Source organism: Haliotis rufescens, unplaced genomic scaffold (assembly GCF_023055435.1).
Source record: "Haliotis rufescens isolate VD_foot unplaced genomic scaffold, xgHalRufe1.0.p SCAF_9, whole genome shotgun sequence".
Taxonomy (NCBI): Eukaryota; Metazoa; Mollusca; class Gastropoda; order Lepetellida; family Haliotidae; genus Haliotis; species Haliotis rufescens.
This window is the reverse complement of record NW_025964383.1, coordinates 12,766,421-12,789,524: the sequence shown is the minus strand read 5'-3', so window position 1 is coordinate 12,789,524 and position 23,104 is coordinate 12,766,421. Positions and strand designations below refer to the sequence as shown.

The 23,104-nt window shown below is 39.9% G+C and overlaps 1 protein-coding gene across 2 annotated transcripts; it reads right to left on the bottom strand.

The window, feature by feature from the left end:
* Positions 1 to 2,318: 2,318 nt before the first annotated feature.
* Positions 2,319 to 15,954, bottom strand: LOC125377430 (tripartite motif-containing protein 45-like). Of its 2 annotated transcripts, XM_048390760.1 has the most exons (7): positions 15,877 to 15,954; positions 11,416 to 12,467; positions 11,138 to 11,196; positions 10,867 to 10,971; positions 10,605 to 10,665; positions 10,361 to 10,429; positions 2,320 to 3,220 (listed from the first exon to the last, which is right to left on the bottom strand). In XM_048390760.1, the coding sequence occupies exons 2-7, from the start codon at positions 12,464 to 12,466 to the stop codon at positions 2,556 to 2,558; spliced, it is 2,010 nt and encodes a 669-aa protein (XP_048246717.1). In that variant the 5' UTR covers position 12,467; positions 15,877 to 15,954; the 3' UTR covers positions 2,320 to 2,555. The 2 variants fall into 2 exon arrangements, with proteins under 2 accessions (XP_048246718.1, XP_048246717.1); XM_048390761.1 differs by lacking the exon at positions 10,867 to 10,971 and having other exon boundaries at positions 2,319 to 3,220.
* Positions 15,955 to 23,104: the final 7,150 nt, after the last annotated feature.

Genomic DNA, 23,104 nt, shown 5'->3' with positions numbered 1-23,104 from the left:
TTGGTGTTGCTGTTGTTTGTTTTGGTGTTGACGTTAGTGTTGGTGTTGATGTTGGTGTTAGTGTTGATGTTGATGTTGATGTTTGTGTTGGTGTTGTTGGTGGTGTTGGTGGTGTTTGTGGCAGCGCTTGCTTAAGGTTTATACAATGTTTCACATATTTTAACCTGATCTCCACACTAATCCAGCTTGTTGCCTTGGACGCCTATTCGGAAACTGCAGCCTATTCAAAACACATGTTACTGAGGAACATTATGAAATAATATAACAAAACCATGTCATAAAATCCATTTCTGGTGGTCCCCGTCATATTACTATAAACTAAGCCACCATACCTCCATGCTTGTTTCGTTTGTTTGTTGTTTAACGACACACTCACCAATAGTCCAGCAATATAAATAATCCAGTCTGGACGAGACAATTCAGTGATTGACACCATGAGCATCGATCTACGCAATTTGGATTCGTTGACAAGTAATATAACTAAAATGGATATAATTATCTTTAAACTACCCGCATGTTATCAGAAATGAGCAGGCCACTTGATAATGCCGTCATAATGCTTGACGTCGGGCCATTATAACCCCCGTTGTTAGGTGACGTCATCATCTGATTTGTTCTGTGACTTTTCCATATTTGTAAAAATGGGTCAGTGGCATTCATTGTGTGTTGATTGCAGTAAATGTTTCATAAGCGACATCGTTTTGTATTTCTATTTGGACACAAATTCTATCGTCTTGAGCTATAATAACGGTAACGCTTTTTTTCTGATCATAATCAAGCCCTCGGTCTTTTCCCCAGCCCTCCTTCGCCCAGCAGTTAAAAATGGAAGACCAGCGTCACTCTTATATCAACCAATTAAAAGAGCCTGACCACTCGAGCGCGTTCGTCGCCTCCTACGACAAACATCATTGCCTTTGACGGCAAGCATGGGTTGCTGAAGATCTATTCAATCCCGGATTTTCACGGGTCCATACCTAGTCTCGTGGTAGAGCTTCCGCCCGTACAGCGGAAGGTCCGGGGGTTCAATACCCGGCCGAGTAATACCAAAAGACGTTAACAGATGGTAGTTGCTGTAACATGTATATCAGTCGGCATTAGAGGGGATAAGAACAAGCAGCCACATATATAACCATGCCTGCACGTCGCTATGCAAGTGCAATTATCTTGACCGCGACGCAAAACCCCATTTCACCTAACCTCACCATGTCAGAATGATGAGATTGGATTGGTACACATGTTCTTGATAACATTCTCTGAATCCCGCCTGGGAGGGGAAATACATTTCTGAGAGGGAGTATAAAAAGCTTTTGCCCTGCTTCGAAGCAAAAAGTATGACTCGGGTTACATGTGGTTTTATGCTTTTCCCGTTATGTTATATACCACTCGACGCCGGCTCGTGGTGTAAAACGGCATGTACTCCAAATCCTGCAACAAAGTTATACGCAATCCCTCTGCAGTAGTCACTGAAGGGGGTGTAAAATATGTTCTCGAATTTTCTCATAAGAATCGACTTGAAGGAAAACATGTCCCCATCTCTGTCATTGTTAAAGCGACATGTGTTATAGAAATGCTGGAGGCGTCTTTAAGTATATTTTTTGTCCTAAATATACTCCTTGTATACAACATATTTCACGTTAAACAAGAAAGTATATACGCTTTAAACAAATTGAGAATGCATGTGTATTTCCCATCGCGCAAAATCATGGTCGTGAAACAGCTCAAATGAACACGAATTGTTACTGTTGATTACCACATAATATTTATTGTCACCAAACAACCAAATCAACTTATATGTAACTATTTTCAAAACAATAGCTTCTCGTAATATACCACTTACATTATTCAGTTGGATAAACATCTCGCAAAATCCCACTGACATCCCCATCCACTGTCATCATGGAAAACGAGGCGACTGCATGGATCGATTGGTCAGGCTCGGCGACTTGCCTGAATGTGTGTCGTACCATGTGTCATGATAATTTTACGTCAGTCATAACGATCAAAGTAGGAATAGGTCTTCAGCAACACATGCAAGTTGTGAGAGGCGACTATGCTTGTAAGAGGCGACTATTGGGATAGGGTGGTCAGGCTCGATTACATGGTTGATGCATGTCATCATATCCCAATTGCGAAGATGGATGTTCTTGACGCTAATCACTGAAATATCTGGTCCAGACTCGATTAGCTAACGACCACCATCATATAGCTGGAATATTGTTGAGTGCGGCGTTAAACAACGAACAAACAATTAAACAAACAAACAAAAATGTTTTACCTTTTATCTAAATGTTATATACATTTACACATATCACATCAAGATTACAGGTTCAAGGGGTTATAGTTGAAAGGTGTAGGAGATCATGAGTTAAACTTCTGGTTTTGTGTTGTGTACACACTACACTGTTTACAGAGTGATATTTGTACATACGAAAATGAAGCCTACTTTCACAGAGAAGACATGTTCGAGTCATGTAGTTGTTCCTGATCAGTGAGTATAGACTACAAATCATATCAGTGTCACCATCACGACAACGCCTTGACAATCATTGTCACCATCATGACAGCGCCTTGACAATCATTGCTTTCTTCTCCTCTGTCATGTTGATGTCGCTGCCCACTACAAGTGTCATGCTGACAGTAACATAGTCTGGGTTATACACCCCGAACATCGGCCACAGTGGCTGACTGGAGTCTACATTGTCTAACGTTGACATCACTTTGTTCTCCTTCACATCAATGAAGACAATCTTCTTCCTGGTGTCATCATAGACAACACCGTAATGTAGTGTGTGTGATGCCCCTGCTGAGTTGGGGAGAGTGTCAGGCAGACAAAGCACACGCTTCCACTCCTTACATGTCCTCCTGCATATCCCGCCGTGTGTAGGACAGTGGGCGACCTGCATGCAGCAGGAGCTGGGTAGTGCACCTATATGATTGATACAATGAGACACGTCCCTCTGCTCCTCCCTGCATACACCCACCTCCAGGATGAGGACCTGCCCTGTGAGTGGTTTGTCCAGACTGACCCTGTTCACCACCTCCCAGTACTGGGGACAGCCAGCCCGGGGGAGGGGGGCAGTGCTACTTGTGCCATCATACTTCTTCAGTCTCCCCTCCCCTGCAGGTCTGGTGTCCGACTCCCTGTTGACCAGGTCTCCTTGTGTGTTGATGTGGACTGTGTCGAGATTGACTCTGTCTTTGTCATACTTCAGATGTATACCTACAACATATGAATGTAGTTTACAAGTGAATAACACATGAGACAAACTGGGGTATTAAAGTTGTGCAAAAATATCCAATTGCAAGGAATGCACAGCTAAGTACAATGTACTGACATACAAATAGTGTAATATAATCACAGTGCAGTAGTATGAACATAAAACCTACTATGTATTACGTTTTGGTGTATGAATTCGGTAATCTTTTAACGCGAATGTAAAATCAGTTAGTAACAGGTCTTGTGTAACAGGTTCGTCACTGAAATATTTGCAGTGGAGATTCTGAATTACTAAAACAAAAGGATACACATCCCGCAATAATCACGCAGAGCGCGAAAACTCGCGATCACAGTTGTTCACAATCGTTTAACAGAAACACGAGTGAACGCGGTATAATGAGGAAGAAGCTTAAAATGAGGCTGTTGAGATCACAGTGTAACGTGTCATCCGGTAGTTGGTGGAGTATGGTGTAGCAGGACGCACATGGTTTGGGGCTTGGCGATGGGAGACAGGAGATGGGCAGCATTATCAGAACAGGACACAGTCAATAACACAATAAACAATAAGCGACATTACATGTAGTGAACAAGTCATGTTAGAAAATATTTCTTGAACTTTCTGCTATTTTGTTATTTGGAGTATGTTATAGTGTTCTTCTGTAAACGAAATATGTTGAGACCAAACAGCAATTAAATTAATTGTAAATATACAAATATATTTTGAAATGTCCTGGCGCTTTGCTGTCAGAATGAACGTCGTGCGGCACGTGCGAAATAGACTATGCGCCCGCCCAGAACGTGCAAGCATGTCGACACCGCTCCAGCTGAGGCGCGTGCTGTTTGATTGCTCTCAGTCTCAAAAGCAGATGCAAGCAGGTGAACAATTGTTGTCAATTTCATTCTAGTCATTTCTGAAAATTGGTTTTCTAAAATTAAGATCAACTGCGCTCATGTCATTGCGTGGACAACATTTAGATTTATTTCTCTTATACCACAGTGTAGGAATTACGAGTGGAAAGAGAACTTTCCCGTTAACTAACTGTCAATACGCATGTTACCCTGAAAATTTACCAGTGACCAGCTGTCGACGAGGGCCAATTATCGCTTAGTCCCCGCTACAGCGCGCACGTGATCGCAACTTGTTTTACCTTTGCTCGGTTTCAAGAGAGAAATATATATCTAGAAATGATAAACAAATATAACTCCTGTGAATAAATATTAAAAACATACCATATAATCACCTTGCTGAAATACAACTTTAGAAGAGACACGCGGGTGGTGTCCCGTGACTAACTAACGCGTAAAAAAAAATCCAACAACACGATGATGCACTTTCAGTTCTGTCATAGCTTACTTTCTGTCTGTCATTTCTTCCACCAAAACAATTCTAAAACCTATTTGAGCTATTTTCCAAATGTGAATAACCCTGTATATATCGCGAAATCCATAGTACATAGTGTGAAATCACATTGGTTTGCAGGCGACAAACTGATAAAAGCATTTGTTATTAATTTTACCAAATATAAAAATAGCTTGAGATACAAGAGAAAATAAAAAATGTAATTTGTAAAACTGAACCGATGTGCTTTATCACGTGGCACGTGCTGTTTAGATAATGGCGATAACTGGTTCAGTTTGTCGACGGGAAATTTCTTTTTCCACTGTTTTGATTCCCTGTTGTCGCGTTATAACAGAAAGCTAATGATTATTTTTCCACTGACAGAAATACGCACACTTGCCCATTTGCAAAGCTTATTGCACAGTTAACTTTGAACGTGGGATATTTCAGAAATAACATGAAAAATGGCGACACCTGGTCGGTGACAAGTAGGGATAATTTTATTGATTATTATGAAATAGGAAATGTTTTCAATACTTTTTGTCAATGGACGCAAATCCAAATTAGCAAAAATATAACCTGTAAATACAAATCAATAACGCTGTTTACTAGGGTTTCACGATGCAGGTTATGAACATTGAAAAAGTGATATTTAAAGCAGTGAGATAGTATTTTCAGTTAGAAATGACAGAAAGGTTTACATAAAAGCGACACAACTCTTTCCATGACATAACAAATCACAATTGTATGATCGTACGCAATGTCGAAACTAAATGACTGTCAGGATTAGAAAATTAACATGTCCCTGACATAATTGAATCACGAAACAATTTTGCCCATAACCTGAGGACCGCCTCCGTTGTCTTGTGGTAGAGCGTCTCCCCTGAGAGTGGAAGGTTCGGGGTTCAATGTCCGGCCGCGTCATGCCAAAACACGTTAAAAGATTATACTTATTGTTTCCCTGTCTGGCGCTTGACATTCAGGGTCTAAAACAAGGACTGGTCGCCTCGGAGTCAGTATACTGTGTCTGATTGGGGTATTCATGTTAATCTGTGGCATGGTATCTCAGTGAGCTAGCATCAGTCCGGACATATTTTACTCATTAGCACAAAGTGCATTTTGTATTTTGAAGAATGCCTCATTCATGGTGTGAGATAACTAATCAATACCTATTTCCTTCACTTTTCTATGATTGTAACTATATCTATTGCCACGGTCTATGCTCTCCGGGGCGGTCGGGTAGCCTAGTGGTTAAAGCGTTCGCTCGTCACGCCGAAGACCCGGGTTCGATTCCCGACATGGGTACAATGTGTGAAGCCCATTTCTGGTGTCCCCCGCCGTGATATTGCTGGAATATTGCTAAAAGCGGCGTAAAACCATACTCACTCACTCACTCACTATGCTCTCCAAAAATGTACATGATGATGAGAAATGTTACGATCGGTAGTCAGATGAAAACCGCGATTCGCTGAGCAGAATTGCGTCCCTAAACCTAAACATCTCCGGAAACCTAATTGCGGGTTCGAATCCCGGTTCGCCCCGATTATGTTTCTAGTTTTGTCAGCACCATACCCGTACGCGTTGGTTTCACCGAAGTGGTAAACGTCTGAGACTTGCATCACCTCGGGCGTTCCTGCAACATTAAGCGGACACGCCGCGATATAACTGGAATAATGTTTAAAGCGACGTTTAACCCAACTCACTCACTCACTCACTCACTCACTCACTCACTCACTCACGCACTCACGCACTCATTCACTCACTCACTCACTCACTCACTCACTCAGGTCATTCTTGATTTTGTCAAAATCGCCCCGATCTTTCTATTGTTGATTTGTATTACCCACAGTAACACGCAAGCCCCTACTCTTGCTTTAACGCAGTATTTGTCATAAGATTGGGAATGCGTCATCTATAACGTGATGAACCACTATGGATTATTGACATGCTTCAAATTTTTTTAACTCAGGGAGAAGTAGTTGTAGCCAATATGTTCAATTTTTTTCTTCGTCTGTGTTTTGCAGACACTGGAACAGGATTCTGCAGACACAAAATGTTAATGATGGACCCAAAAACTAATGACGTTTAGAGGGCGGAAACTCTGGGAATCGCGAATCACTCTGGATAGACTTCAACGAACGTTAACGTAAGGCAACATTAGATTTGACGGTAGGTCTGTACTGATATCTGGCAGGATCACAATGACTGCCAGAACGCCACTGCATATTGTCCATACATGTAAGACGGTCATTGGACAGTACTACCGAGATATCAGGCTAGCGACGATAGTAATTCCGTTTTCGCTGCATGCTAGTCCACGTTGTGCCTTTCAAGACGATAACACTCGTGCCCACGGTGTACGTATCGTAACTGACGACCTCCAACAGCATAACATCACACGATTGCAATGAGCAGCCATGAGTTCTGATCCCTCCCCTATAGGCTACACACAACCAAATGTTTTCCCATAGAATTCTATAGTAACGTTATAATCTTTTTTTAAATAACTAAGCATTCAACAGCTATTACCTGTACGTGTGTGCACAGTTTGGTCTTAGACTAGCTTAGCCAGCTCCTTTTCCGAGTACCGGAAGCTAAACACACCACCCCCAGTTTCGCACCAAATGTCACCTACTTGAAAATAGCTGTGGTCACATTCAGCATAAGTCATCATGTTGAAAAAGACATGGTCAGTTTTAATAACTGGATGGATGTACATTTGAAGACATAAAAATCTTACAGAATATCCTCCAATTACAGCCTGCAGATATCTCTCGATCTGCACTGAAGGCTCCCTACGAAAACCGCACTGTCCAAACTGGTTCTGATTTGGTGTAGTAGAACCTATAACGCATAATCCAGGGACGTGTACGCCGACGTCAACGGCTGCCGTTAGCCGAATTGGGCCAGCCGCTGCAAGATTAATTAACAAGAATCCCGCAAATTGTCATTGGGAGATTGATTCGGACCTTGTCGAGCATAAACAAAAGTTTGACCAGTTGTTGGGAATAACTCATTATTGATCAAATCATCTCAAACGTTAATGTTTTTGACAACACACCAATGTCGCCTTTCTTGATTGTTTGTACCCTTACAATTCACCGCCAACATGTTCTGTTGATTGGTATGTTACACCTAGTCCTTCCTATGTCGCATCCATTCATTCCAATCACTCGATACTTTTGGTATTGTTTTGTAATAATGCTACATACAATGTTTCAAACTCTATTTCGCCTTTAAAATATATTATCGCCAATAAATTGTCCGTTTCACAAGTCTAACCTGTACAAACAAAGGAAGTAATAATAAGTGTTAAGATATTGGCAGGTTAGGAGGCGGATGCAAGAACAAATGCAGTGACGTAAATCTTAACTTGTGAACCTTGATATCCACATATTTGGAGACAAACAGTGTATAAAGAATGTTCAACGTTTTGCAATAGCAGTTTCACTACACTTGGACCACAATCTGCTTAACACATCACAACACACATTTGTATTCACACGTGAGCGACACACAGGTTATTTAGAACCAAGTCTGTGAGACTATATTGTCACGTCTCAGTAACACGGTGACTTTATCGGCACGAGAATATTGATGTACTTGAAATTATTCACACACGCACATCACCATACACAACAGTGTCAATGGTAACAATATGACCAATTAAGCGGTTAAACAGTCCACTGTTCCTGCCTGTACATGAGACGCACGATTAACACTGACAACTTTATACTGGCTCGGTTTTTGTTATCGTGAGGCTTCTGTTAAAATGTTTCAGATATTACATCTTAGAAGTAGAACGAACTTCGCAGATATTGCACGATATACAGAACATCCCGAAGGTGCATCAAACGTGTAAAAATGTCTGCCTGGCGTTACAGGGATTGCATCGTCTTTCTTCCCTTCAAGGTCCCCATGACGTCGTCTGAGATGGCGGTCGGGTGGCCAGGGTGCTCGCAGTTTGTGTGTCCCCAATGTCCGTGCTCGTGATTATGCTTTCAGTCTTTATTTTCCTGCTCATTTCCTCGATAAGTTACAGCTGCAGTGAGAAACACTGTAGGAAACAACTGTCACCACCCAACCCTCCCCCACCCCCCTCACTTCTTTCCTCGCTCATTTCTTCATAGCAGGTGCTCAGGCTCGCTGACATAGTTGATGCATGTCATCGTATCCCAATTGCGTGGTGGATCGATGCTCATAAAGTCAATAACTGGATTGTCTGATCCAGACTCGATCTCGAATATTTACAGACCACTGTCATGTTGCTTGAATATTTCAGTCGGTATTTTCCTGCTCATTTCCTCGATAAATTTTAGCTGCAGTTGGAAACACTGTTGGAAACCACTAAAACCACTGTCACCCACCATCTCTTAAATTGTCAGCAGTTAATTCCACCGAATGGCTTTCATGTCGTGGCATTGGTCGCCAAGTCGCCTCTGGCACCCCAATTTGCTGACGAATATCAGAAACCTATGCTCGTGGATTCTAATCCAAGATTCTCCCTGATCATGTTTGTAAGCACCTCATACATGACAAATGCCTAATGCCTGTATCACTTTGTCCGTTCCTCCCACACAAGCAGACATGTCGGTATATCACGGAAATACTTTTTAAAGTGGGGTTCAACCCAATTCGCGCATTCACTGTTTAGTGTCACCAAGGCACTAGACTTTTTATATACTATGTTTGTTTTACTTCTAACTTATCGTTATAACGAGGCGTGCCAGAATTGTGTGATCTTTGGTTTGATTTCAAAATTAGCCCAGAATATCATTTGTCAGCTCTTGGGTTCTTCATCAGAAGGTTGAAGGTCTAAGACCTGCATTACTTCGGAGTTTTCACCTATGTTAAGCTGCTACCAAATCGTATAACAGAATTGATTTTTAAAGTGGCGTTAATCACAATACACTCACTCACCCCTCTGGGTAATATTTTTCGTGATACCATAGGCGTGGGGAATGTCTACTTATGGCAACTGTCATTGGTTCACTTTAAGGTAAACATTTCCAAGACGATTATATGGTGGGTAAGATTTGTTATAGCGACCTTTTGTCTGCATGAACAAAGGCGAATTACCCTGTAGCCATAAAATATATATGTTTATTATCTTAATTGCAATTACTTAAAATATGCAAATCTCAATTGTATTGTACGTCGACTGTCAGCCATCCTGAACGAGGTGCGTAACTTTGTCACTCATTATTTACTGTTGTTTATATTTTTGACTGACTCCGTATCTGTTGACCATGGATATATAATATTTGGACTTGTGAAAAAGAAATATAGCCGCACCCTCAACCTAGCTAGGGGTAGGTTAGGCGATCCGTGGCACCAACAGAATGTGCTGACCTGGCACCTAGTGCTTCTTGTATATACATATATCTACCTGTCTAAAGGAATGTGTATATACTGCAAGCCTTCGACTCCATGTTGTCACTTCCTACAGAGAACCGTACACCGACCCCGTGCATATACGAGTATACAAATAATCATTAATAAATCAACGTTACACCAATGCGTTGTGAATTTAGCAACATTAATCTGTAATAACTGATGCTGTACACAGTTACCAACGTGTCCTGTAAGTAATTAACACGGGCCAGGTAAAGAAGCCAATGACACACAAAGACTGCCAGCGCCTGACCTTCATTAGCCCAAGCATGAGCCAATTAGCTACTCTATGCCCCTCAATCGTAGTGGGTGACTAAATGTTCCATACGTGTTGACGTTTTATATTACTTGAACACGATGTACATCAAAACCTATATCGAAGGAGATACATGATGAAATAATGTACTCACACTTCAGCACCATAGATCTGTCTACAAGTTCTGACTTTAGTAGATGAACACCACATTCTCTGGCCACACCTGTAACATCAATATATACATCACCATATATATGTATGATGAGACAGGGGGACCTCGTGTGTGGGTTTTGCTCTGTTTACCACTCTCGGACATGGAGATGCATGTTTAGTTATTAAATGTATCTGAGATAATGTGATTAAGGGAGGTTAAAAGACGAAATGTGATACAAATTTACCAAGTAAGACATCCATGGTTTTAGAGGCTCTCTTCTCTGTGGTTTCCTTCTCCTCAATGCACTGAAAATATAGCATATGTATTGTATAACAACACAAGTGCCTGTCAGGGCATCTCATGGGTCTAGGATTTCCAAGACATGCAATGATTAACGGTTCCATTCTTTATCAAGAATTCATGACACTCTCACACAACATATTTGAATAAAATGAAAGACGCTGACACGTCTAAAGGTGTGTACATGTTAGGTGATAAAAACAAACCGATTTCAAGCTTCTGATTTCGACATTGAGCTTGTCTATAAGTGTTTTGAGGCTTTCAATATGTTTCTCATCTGAAGCAATTTTCGTCTTCAGCTCTGTCAGGTCCTGTGAAAATACAAGCGCTAAATAGTCTGATGCACTTTCTCTCAATATGACAAAACATATTTATGACGATTGAGGCAAATTTGCTTTGGATCAACCCGTAGTTGGTCAGTTTGTTGGTCAGTGTGCACGTAAAATTTCATGATATTCCACCACTGATTGTACTCACCATTTTGTGTTTCATTGCCAAGTCTGCCATAAAGTCATCGTCAGTCTGAGTATCCTTGTCTGAAACAACAGATGAATAACTCCTGACGATTAACACCGGGCACATGTTATGTGCAGTCTACAAACATTAAATCTTCAGAAACAAAGCATGAGTCTTAAATAGAGAAACACATGAAGAAAAAAGATGGTCTGTAAACGAAATAGAAGGTCACAAGAACTTGCAAACATTGTACGCATACAAAGAATAAATAAAACTACAATGATGTTCAATGTGTATACCTTTTACAGATTCCTCATCCACTTCCCTTGGCAAAATCGCGCCAAACACTGATATGTTTGATTTCAGTGTTGACAAGCTGTTGCTGATGAAGACAGCTGTAGGTACGACATATGTTTGAGGGGCAGCAGTTTCTAGATAGATCCGAGTTATGTCCCCTACATAACTCTCCAGTTCCACGAGGTCTGACTTGGAGGCATAGAGGAGGACTTTGGCAATGTAGTCTAAAACCCCAGTGCATGTCTTCCATTCTTCTTCACAGGTGGTGAGTTGAGCATGTAGAGTTGCCTTGGTCTCCTTCGTCTGACTTTCAAGATCGATCAGAAGTTCCTTCTCTCTTTGGTCGAGTTGTGATTTCAGAGATTGGAATGTGTGGCCAATAGTTTCTTTCAAAGTGTTGTGTGTTCTGTCGGTGGATTCGGTTCCCTGTCTGATGCTCTGCATGTGTGATTGCTGGCGAGCCTGTAACGCTGACAGCTCATCCGTATTATGATTCAACTGTTTTGTTACAGTATCAGCAACCACATCCAGTTCCACAACCTCATGGTCTGCGTGGTCATCAAACCTACATTTCACACAGATTAACTTTTTGCAGCTTTTATCAAACAGATAAAGGAGATGGTGTTTGTGGATACTGCAGAAGGCTGGAATGTTCGAGACAGTCGGTTCCATGTCACTGAAGTTTTGAAGTACATGTTTCCTGGTAAGTTTGACGCTGCCGTGCATGTTCTGGCAGTATTCACAGAGGAAGTCTTCACACTCCTGACACCAACACACAGCCTGGTTACCGTCATCTTCATTTGTACAGAGAATCTCTGTTGGACGATGTTTGACTGTCAGGTGGAACATTTCCTTTTGTCTCACTGCATCCTTTTGGAGACGAGTGTCTGTGAGGTTGACCTTCCTCTGACATGTAGAGCATGATATCACACCACCAGCTGTAGATGTCACACACGTCTCACACACAGCGTGTAGACAGGGCAGTAAGTAGGGGGCTGGACCTTTCAGGGTAAACTGCTGCTGACAGACACAACACTTCGGGAAGGTGTCCATTCTGAAAGACAGAAAACTTAAATGAGGGACTAAGAGGTGTTTCGAATCAAGGTAGTGGCACGTATCAATCTATTGTTCATCTATGGCGGCACATCTCAGTATGATATAAAACATGCACACAAATACTCATAGTCAGCCTGTGGTATATTTGGCACCATGCCATCATAACAAGGCCTGTTTACAGCACAACACAGACACGAGTTACTTAAAAAGATCAAATGTATAGTAAAAGAAATATTACAAAGCTTTCCCTGATTGTTAACATGAATAAAAATTAAACATTTGCAATATTTGAAATATCAAGGACCCGTATATAGGTCTTGAGCAACCAAGGCGTGTTGTAAGAGGCGACTATTGGGACGGGGTGGTCAGGCTCACTGACTGGGATAATTCATGTCATCGTAGTCCGGCTGCGTAGATCGATAGGGACTACTTTCAGTGTTTATAAACAAACATGTCGTCGCTAGTGTCATTCGGCAATCGAGTCAGAATTAATCATCGGGAATCTGGATAAACTAAAGAGATACTTGCTATGATTATCAAAAGAACAGTCTAATATACTTAAAATCAGTGTCTGGCTGTGGCGTAGCTAAGACATTTTATAAGTTTTATCAACTTTGAAGATATAAATTTCGAAACTATTTCGCGAGGGCACTAGGCCTAGCCAAGCGGGATCAGTAGCCATATCTGTGCGTGTAGACCTCTGCGGCTTGAAACCTTTTCCACAAATTAAAATAGTTGGATTTGGCCCAAATACGTTTGAATTGTTACCTTCTTTAGTTTTGACGCTGTGTGTACGTCTGATTGCACTTTCTAAAGTTATGACAGGACAGACCGACTGTCAACAGCGTCTGAACGTGAACGTGACGTCTCGTAGACTATGGTTAAAGTAGCTTCCCTTTGACAAAGGGCAGTAACTCCAGCGGGCAAACCGATGGATTGCCGCGAAATGCAAGTAAAAACATTTGTTGTTTTGCGTATATTATTATGTTGCTTCAACACTGTATAAGAAACAGATTTCAGTTGGAAATATATTGGCCAGTGTCACTGTTCGACTGACACATCACTTACCGTGTGACGTACTAAATATTAATGCGTGCATTCCAGGAAAACTCACAATGTTTAGGTAATGTTTGTAAGAGAGGGAAAGCGATTTTCAAGCACAGAATTAGAGAATGACATTATATGATGAAGAGGTTTATCACGCTTGTGTGTTTGGGGATGGTAAATATCCTGTATTAGGAATAAACACTATGTATTAAGCTCGACAAGGCTTGCTAAATACAACCTTTAGTCCTTATGCAGGATATTTACCATCCCCAAACACACTCGCGTGATAACCTCTATATGTTGGGAATTTTAACAACTATGTCTCTTTCTTTTATGTACCACGGATGGCTCTGTAGTAACAGTAAAACTAGATGTAGCATGATGTATATATGTCGTTTTCAATGTTTAACATGGCAAGTTTACAAAAAGCCTAAATATTTCAACATATAAAAATCGCATAATTCTCAACTGCTGATGGGTATCTTAGACATCGTTTCTTTTAAAATAAATAAATTTGATATTTTGGAACAAATGTACAACATGTCAAACACCGTAGCGGTCATGTTGTTGCAAATTCATTTCCCCAGTCTTCATTGAACCAGTTTTTTTTGTTTACCCAGCCACAGATTACCTCTTAGACACTGTTGCAGGAATGAGCGATAGTTCAAAAGAGATAATCAAATTTAGCAACAGTTCTTTCAATTTCCAATTCCATTGAAAACAAACTTGATGTGCTTTATTTTGCCCCTCAGTATATATAGTCAAGCAGCTATTCATGTTACATCGTCATACATAAGTACACAGGTAAATTCTACATGTTTTTATAGAAAGGAGGTGAAGATATCTTGGATCTATGCTTTTTTCAAATTTTGGTTACATAATTTCAGTGAGTATATTTCCGCAGCTTACAACTGATTACTTTGGTAATTCGCTTACTAGCGTTGTTTACTGCGTAGTGCATGGTGAATGTGAAGATATTGATTAAATTTATCATAACGAGTCACACACTGTACTTGACATGGCCCAAGTCAGACTTGAACAGTGAAACCCTGTTAGTCCGGATACTACGCTTACTCAACCATTTAGGACTTTCAAATATACAAATAAGAGGTATCTCTACTCTACAGTGGGACTACATGAAAGTATATAACACAGAAGTTTTATCTCTATTCTACAAAGTCGACAAGAGCGCTTTGAAAACGGTGCTTTCTTGGAACAGCTAACTACACATGGCAGAAAGGCCTGCCAACTTAGAACATACCGAAAAGAGGTCACAAGTAGTTATAACTATAACAACAGGTATTACTAAATTTTATGTTTTAGGCTTTAAAACAGTTTTTCAAAAGAAAAATATGTTGAATATTTGCACTGTTTGGACTCACCAATTCATTTTTTCAACTGACGTCACATTCCATATCTTGGAAGTCAGCGCGACATGTCAAGTCTCTTTGAAGAGTGAAAAGAGATATAATTTTTTCGTTTTGCGAAATACATTAATTACCATAAAATCCATTTATCAATATAAATGCATCAAAGACCATTGATAGGCTGCAGCAATTTGAAGAGATTGAATACGATTATATTTGCTATTATGTCTATCTGAATAAATACTTTGGATTGAAATCTCCTTGATATTTAGTGCAAACATTGTGAATTCTATGAAATAGTATCATGCCACTTGTCAGCTCGACCTACTGATATCAATGTCATCAGATCTGGTTAATCTTACCGACGCCTACTATTGATAGTTGTACACATTGTATAACCAAAGTCTGACTACTTATTTAATTGAAGAGCGTCAGTGGTGTTTAATAGCGATGTACATTTTGCATGCATCAAGCTTCTCATTTCCATGTTCACTAAAGTGCACATTACTATATTGAAGATATTGATATATAGTAATGCTAAATGTGCAGCCAAATAGATTATAATTCACACCCTTAGTGAATCAGAGAATCCCTTTGTGTAGATTTTCCGTGAGAAGCATTACATCACCAAACGACCAACTTTACTGCACGTATGTCTAAAAACAAACAGTAAAGAAACTACCAACAGCACATTCATTGTTCTCAACGGCAAAAAACTGGCCCCTAGAATCCATGTAGGTGAGGAGTTTGTTGTGTGCTGGTCGCTTATTGAATCAAGTGGACAGATGTCATATTCAAAATGCCCCCCCCCCCCCCCCCCCCCCCTTTTCATAGACTTCCCCTTTTCCTACCCACGAAAATTTCAAACAAACATTCACACATTATATCACTTAGGTTCATGTGATGAATATGTTGTTCATATTGACGATAGTTGAAACATTTCGGTTTTGAACTTGTTTTACTCTTATTTGAATGAGTGAAGAATATCCCTACCTTACTGAACCACACGAAGCATGTCCCAACCTTCTCGGAGAACTGAATTACTGGGGTAAAGCTGAACCAACAGGTGTCCTTTACAGAAAGTGTAATTCTGCCACAGTGTATCTCTGGACGACAAGTAAACACCACCAACAACAACCGCACAATGTAATTTGTTATGGCATATTTTTCTATGTACTACCTTACGTTCTCATGGCCTGAGTGTATGGTCATGGTAATTCAGGCTCAAGTGTATTATGTCTGTATGAATACTCACGATCTTACTACGACTATAACATTGTGTCCTACGCAAGGCTGGATCAAAGGTTTTTGATTCACTCGTGTTGAATTACCCAACTGTTAGAATAGCGTATTATCAATGCAAGTATAGTATTTAGTTGTCAGGTTTGGTGACTTCGTTAATAGCATGTCATCGTTCCCCGAATGGCGTGGACTGTTGCGCGATCAGGCCCATATTATTTACAAGCCGTCGTCATGTAGCTGGGATAGCAAACACCACACACAGAAATAAAATACAATCAGGGACACTCTCACGTGTGGGCACGCACATCGCCATGGCAATAATTTTGAACTAGATGTTATACACTATTTCACCTCATTTAATAAAGTAAAACACTGCTTTGTACACATGACTGTAATCCAAACGGTTTACCACTTTCATTTCAAGAGAATACATAATTGTCAGAATGAATGTTGGAAATACTAGTCATAATTACATATTAAACAATATCCAAGCATTGCCTTTGAAAGGAAAAGTATGTCTTTATTTTAAAAAGTTTCTGTCCATAGGTATTGTCTCGACTTGTCAGTTTGTCCGCTTTGTTTGACACAATTTGAGATTTCATGTTCACACTATTTTAGAGGGTAGAATCGTTTGCACGAATGCTTGAACAAATAGAACTAGCGTTCTAATATTATTGCCTGTTATGAATTATCTGGTCTTAAGTAAGCACTTATATATCTAAGTTCTTTTGATAACATGTATGTGAAACCGGACATTGTACCACTTGAGAGTGTTACGCAAGACAGGTGAACATCGCATATTGCACGCAATACACATTAATTCTCACATTTATGTTCCGAATGCAGTGCCATACGAACAGTCTGGTGACATTGTAATGGAACTTTTCTTACATTCTTACATTCTTATTTGATAAATAGATAGTGTGAAATGTTCGCTATTAATACATGTGATAGGAATTTCTATACCAGGCGCTAAAAATATATAAGGACACCTCGACCAAGCCCACGAAACAACAATATAAGTTATAGCAGGATCACGAGGGGTATGTCGGGTTTTATGCGTCCCGTGTTAGGTTTTATACCACGAGCCGGAGGCTTATCTCACCGACATGTTTTCATACGACATTGTAAACTAATTCAAATAAATTCCAGATTGATAGAAGACAGTTGCTCGATTGAGCTGAGGTTAGTTTGCGCTATGTCACGTGACATCCGTTGGCAAAAGCGTGATACGTTTTGCTTTGAAACGTGGTATAAAGGATATATTCTGTCTCTCAGGAATATGTCAATTTAAACGTTTCAATAGGGTAATACCAGTCGGCCGAACAAGACGAAAGCAATACCTCATTTGTCGCATATGGACAATAAGCGCTACGAAATAGCCATAACGATGGGGTTTGATATAACAACATTTAGATGTATCGAGGCCACACACACACACACACACACACACACACACACACACACACACACACACACACACACACACACACACACACACACACACACACACACACACACACACCAGGGTATGAAACTCCCAAAATTTCAGCCAGACCACAGGACAGGCTATCTGAAATACTTGCCAGCCCTGACCAAAACCTGCCTGCCAACTATAACCATATGTTACTCAGGATAACCTAACGGGATTTCTTTTTGGTTACATTTTATCATTCAACTTTACATGTGAATTAATGATTATCATCGGGAAATATTTAGAATATTGTCACATATGAAATATAACCCGACCGTCGGGCAGGGGGATTTGAAAATCTGGCAGCCCGGGTTGAAATCAACCCGTCTCGGACGGTCGGGCAGGCAGGTATTTCGAACAGTGCACACACACACACACACACACACACACACACACACACACACACACACACACACACACACACACACACACACACATCATGTGTGTCCTGCCTCTCATTTTAAGTAAAACCTGTGTAAATCTGTGAGTAAATTTATAGTGACTTTAGGTAATTATTGCTCCAGTGTGGTTGTGTTGGTCTTGTGGTATGTATATATTCGTGTAGAATTGTTTGGGGTTTGAGGCTTACCAATACATCTTCATTTCTACACAGTTCTGTGATCTCCCACCCTACGTCATTACGTCATAAGAAAAAGGAAGGTATAGGTGTTCCAGTCGTCTAAGGCGCTGTAATTTGCTGTGCTTGTGTAATTTCCCTCAGGCATGTTAGAAACATGTGATGAAGAAATGGTATTCGTGACTATGTAACATGAAATGTGCTCTCACAAAAGATACCCTCACCTCGATATGTCGTTTTCTTCCTAAAAGTAACTCTGCCTTATTGTTTCCTGTGCCCATTACACAGGACCAAGTGCCACTTTGTGGCTGAAGTTCCCATTGTTATGTAATGACATAAATGATAAACTTTATATCAGCAGTGAGCATTATTTTCGTATATATGCGTACTTCTCTAGGAAATCTATCATTATGTCACATAGTAACCAAAGTAAATCTTGAGTTGTTTTCCTAGGCTGAAAACCTGATATTACACAGGTGTAGTTTTGACTTCCATATTTCATGTGTTTCGAAAAGTGCCATGACTGAAAATACAAACACCACAAACATAGTCTATGACCTATAGGGGCAGGGAAATAGATGAAATTAATTTCAGGAATCATTGTTATAATGTTTTGTCGTTTTCTTCTTAAAAAATGACTTTGCCTAATGGTTACTTGTGTGCTTAACACAGGTCCACGTGCCACGACTGAGCTGAAGTTCCCATTTTTTTGTAATGACATAAATGATAAACTTTACAGCAGCAGTGAGCATTACTTTCGTATTCCTACTTCTCTTGGCAATGCATAAATTATCTTTCTGTCACATAATGAGTACCCGAAGAAAGTCTTCAGTTGTTTTCCTTGACTGAAAATCTGATAATAAGCATTTGCAGTTTTGACCACCATATTTCATGTGTTTTGAAAAGTGCCACAAACATACCCTATTTCCCATTTGGGCACTGAAAGAAATGAAACAAATGAGTATTTTTAACATTTCATCTGAATTATAAATAAGTAAATGCTTTGGTTCTGGTGGTTGATGTTGTCTAGCTGCTAGATCTACATGAAAAAAGGGATTGTCCTTACGGTGATTTGGATATGTAACGGCAATCTATCAATAATAATAACGCAATTGAAGAAAATGAATTCTGTTAAATTACTGAGGTGAACGAAATTGATTTATTGAGCGATATTGACTTTCATGCCTTGTTTTCGGAAATGACAGGAATCTCGCACCAAGACGATTGCGAATGAAAACAATGTTGTAGACTAGATATATCCTGCTCAGATGTGGCCGCCGACACAGATCAAAGCGACTGCCCCTGATCAATCCCAAACTAAAATCTGGTTCACTATAATGTCGGAAAATAACCTCCAAGGTTGAGAAACCAAGACACAACAAATCTAAAATGAAAAACACTAACTTAATAGGCTCTGAAAATGTCCAATGGTTAGACAAATAAAATTAATCTAGCTTTTAAAAAAATAAGACATAAAAACTTAATTTAAAAAACAAACAACAAAACTTGCCAACATATACACGTTTTACTGATTGGTCAGTGGAGACGAGAAAATATCCGTAGACGGAATTACTATTCCGGTTTCTGAGTTGGCCGACCTTCTCCGTGCATTCTAGGCACACATGAAGAAGGACGGGCACAGAAATGAAACTTGCATCAGGTCATACAGTAGGTCCATCTCAGGTGACAAGAAACACCAGCCAAGTAAAGTATTACAGCACACACAACAAATCACCAACTCAAAATATAACACACCCTGACACAAAACACAAAAGTTTCAGAGCACTCTTTTCAGTCCCCACCAGTCCATTCAACATCGTCCGAATTGGTTTGCGATTATCCAAACACAAGCAACACATTCATAAATCAGTGATATTCACAATTTGCTAGTGCCATTGGAGGGTTCATCATGGGCGTTTTCCATAACTGTTCCATAAACTTCATTTTCAACAGCAGTAAGTAGAAATTTCATCCTCATGGCCCCGTTCATGCACGTCTTTACAAACTTATGTGACGTCATATATAAATCCACACTTGATGGCTGACCTGCATCGAGTCATGTTTATATTTTTGTTCACATTCCTGTTACCTATTTTTAAGATTTGATTGATCCTAAAAATCGTTTGTCAATGTGTTCAGAGAATAAACTTATGTTGATGTTGACATATTCTCAGGTTATGTGGTATATATTCATTGAACTATTTTTCGTTGCGTAACTGAGTATGAGTGGGGAAACCTATGTGACCGAGAGCTGGCAAATACCGACAAAATAACATTGTTGCAATAATCTTCCGCGAAACTAGAGAACTTCAAAATTAAGCAAAAGTTGTTACGATATAATTCGGCGAGACCAATAAACTGCAAAATATGAAACTATAAGAATTGAAACTCGGAGGTTCACACAGTTTAACCAGCGCTTTTAAATCGTTCACACTTCAATGAACCCATCCAACCTGACGTTCAATTCTCATTTATTCATGCTGATTGGCTACTTCACGCGAATTGTTCCACTGGTTTCATTGTATTGGAAGAGGCCTCAAGCAATGCGCCGTCAAATGAATGCATTGTCTCAACTTATTGAAAACGACGTAATCCATTTGTCAAGATGTCTCTAAAGATTGAATATTTACTGGAGATCCTTACTTACATTTTGTCGCAAAAAAAAGACTATGGGTAATATATAGAGTATTCACTAACCCTGAGTGGTGACTGATATTTATCATTTCGACCTCAAAGGTTTACCCATTTAAAAAGAAATACACTGAAATTGATACATATTGATAGACATTTATAGGTTTGCCGAAACAGAAGCAAAACTCTCATAACTGGTCGCATTGCCTGAAACAGATATTTTAAATGATTGCTTAATTGTGGGGGTGTTACAGAACGGGGCTTGTGTGGTGAACATGATGCAAGCACTGGCAATATTCACAAGGAATCGACACAACTCTTCAGCCAAAGTGAATTCCCAATTGAAGAAGTACCTGATCATATTGTCAGGATACTTTGCTAGACTTTGTTCCAATAACAGTTTAAGTGCTTTGCGATAAGTGTACCTTTCAGTATGGCTCTTACATGGAGTAGATCTGAGATTCATGAGGAACATTCCCTGGTCATCAATCAAACATACTGGCATTTAAGAGTAAAGTTGTACTTGGCAGTCTGTGTGACAAGACGGACGGCTTCAACTTTACAACTGTCAACTTTTCCTTCATGAAAAAGATATTGAACGATGTGTTTTAGCATATTTGAAACATTATCATGGTATCTAAAACAGTGGCAGCTGGGTCATTGCAGGACCAATGACTGGGATAGTCACTTTACTCGTGGATCCATTGATAGACGCCCTATATGACACTCAATGATACATTCTATGATCGAAATGCCATTTATAAGACAATATATAAGAATATATATATAAGACAGTCAATTACAGACGCTAAGCGTGGTCAGTCGTTTCGTTTTGCTGTGATGATTTGCGTCCGTTATGCGTGCAAGGATCCTATGATCGAGGGACTAATTCCCATATTCGCCCTGATAATTTTTCTCGGTTTTTCAGCACCAGGCGCGAACTCGTAGGTTTCAATAAGCTGGTAAACTTCTAAGACCTGCATCACTTCAAGTTTCCCTCAATTGCCATGATATAACCAAGTTACTCTTCCAAGCGTTGTTGGAGGATAAGCGGGCCCAAATAATGTAGAAGTCCTTGCAAATTTGACCCATGTCGTTCACATTCCAATGTGTTTGCCTGTTAACTCAAGTGTTATGTTATAGATCAATCTAACAGTTATTAAATTACCTTTATTACACAAAGATAATGTTTCAGTTTCACAGGAGACATTCATGCCAGGAAAAGAACAATCATAAAGGAAACTGCACATTTTTTAAACTTACAATTACAAAAATGCCAACAACTAAAACATAGCAAAATACAATCACATGTTAAAATGATACTCGAAACATGTTATTGTAGAGACACTTGCATATCACTTGTGTACAAGAAGCGGGTGTACAACAATTCCGGAAAGTTGAACATTATTTCTGGGGTAGCAAAGCGGTCTAATCATTCACTCATTACGCCTCAGGTCCGGATACCTTGCAACACTGTAGTTTCGGTGCCAGTTGCACAACAGTCTGAAGCATAGTGATTATTTTCACGAATTTTCTTCAACAAAATCCAATTCTCTGAGCCAAGACAACCTATGCTTGTCTTCAGAGATGACAAACGGGATCCGTTGATCAGGCTCAGTGACCTGGTTGATGCATGTCACGTTTTCACAGTTGTGTAAATCGATGATGTTAATTACTGGATTGTTTGATCCAGACTCGATCATTTACAGACCGCCGTCATATGGCTGAGACATTACTGAGTGTTGTGTTAAACAACAACAAGCATGTTCCAATACATGTAAGATTATCCTTACCAGAAGCATTTAGGTATCATACCCACATTTCTACATGTTATATTTACGCATGTCATATCAAGATAATAGGTGTAGATCTTAACTTAGAATAATTGTTTTCAATGTAAAGCTAAAACTCTTTACAGAGTTATACTTAATTTCACAAAGATATTACGCGATACAAGAAAATCATGAAAGCCTTCCTTGATATGTGTGTTCATAATCCCCACCATTGCCGCCATCATGACAACGCCTTGACAATCAATGCTTTCTTCTCCTCTGTCATGTTGATGTCGCCGCCCACTACAAGTGTCATGCTGACAGTGTGGAGAGATGGGTTGTACACCCAAAACATCGGCCTAAGTGGCTGACAAGAGTCTACATTGTCTAACGTCGACATCAATTAACCTGCGATCGGCAGTATCAAATTAATAGTTTGATGACGAGATATTAACATACGTTTGCGAGAACAAAGGGCTTGGCGAAGTTGTACCCTATTGTCCTCGCAGCTGTTTGAATGTCTAT

What these genes read in the sequence shown, in the direction of transcription:
- LOC125377430 (XM_048390760.1), bottom strand. Translation starts at nt 12,466, where the DNA reads ATGGACACCTTCCCGAAGTGTTGTGTCTGTCAGCAGCAGTTTACCCTG. An exon ending in GGATGAGGAATCTGTAAAAG is followed by an intron (nt 11,197 to 11,415) that starts GTATACACATTG and finishes CTGTTGTTTCAG; the next exon opens with ACAAGGATACTCAGACTGAC. An exon ending in AACCATGGATGTCTTACTTG is followed by an intron (nt 10,430 to 10,604) that starts GTAAATTTGTAT and finishes TTGATGTTACAG; the next exon opens with GTGTGGCCAGAGAATGTGGT.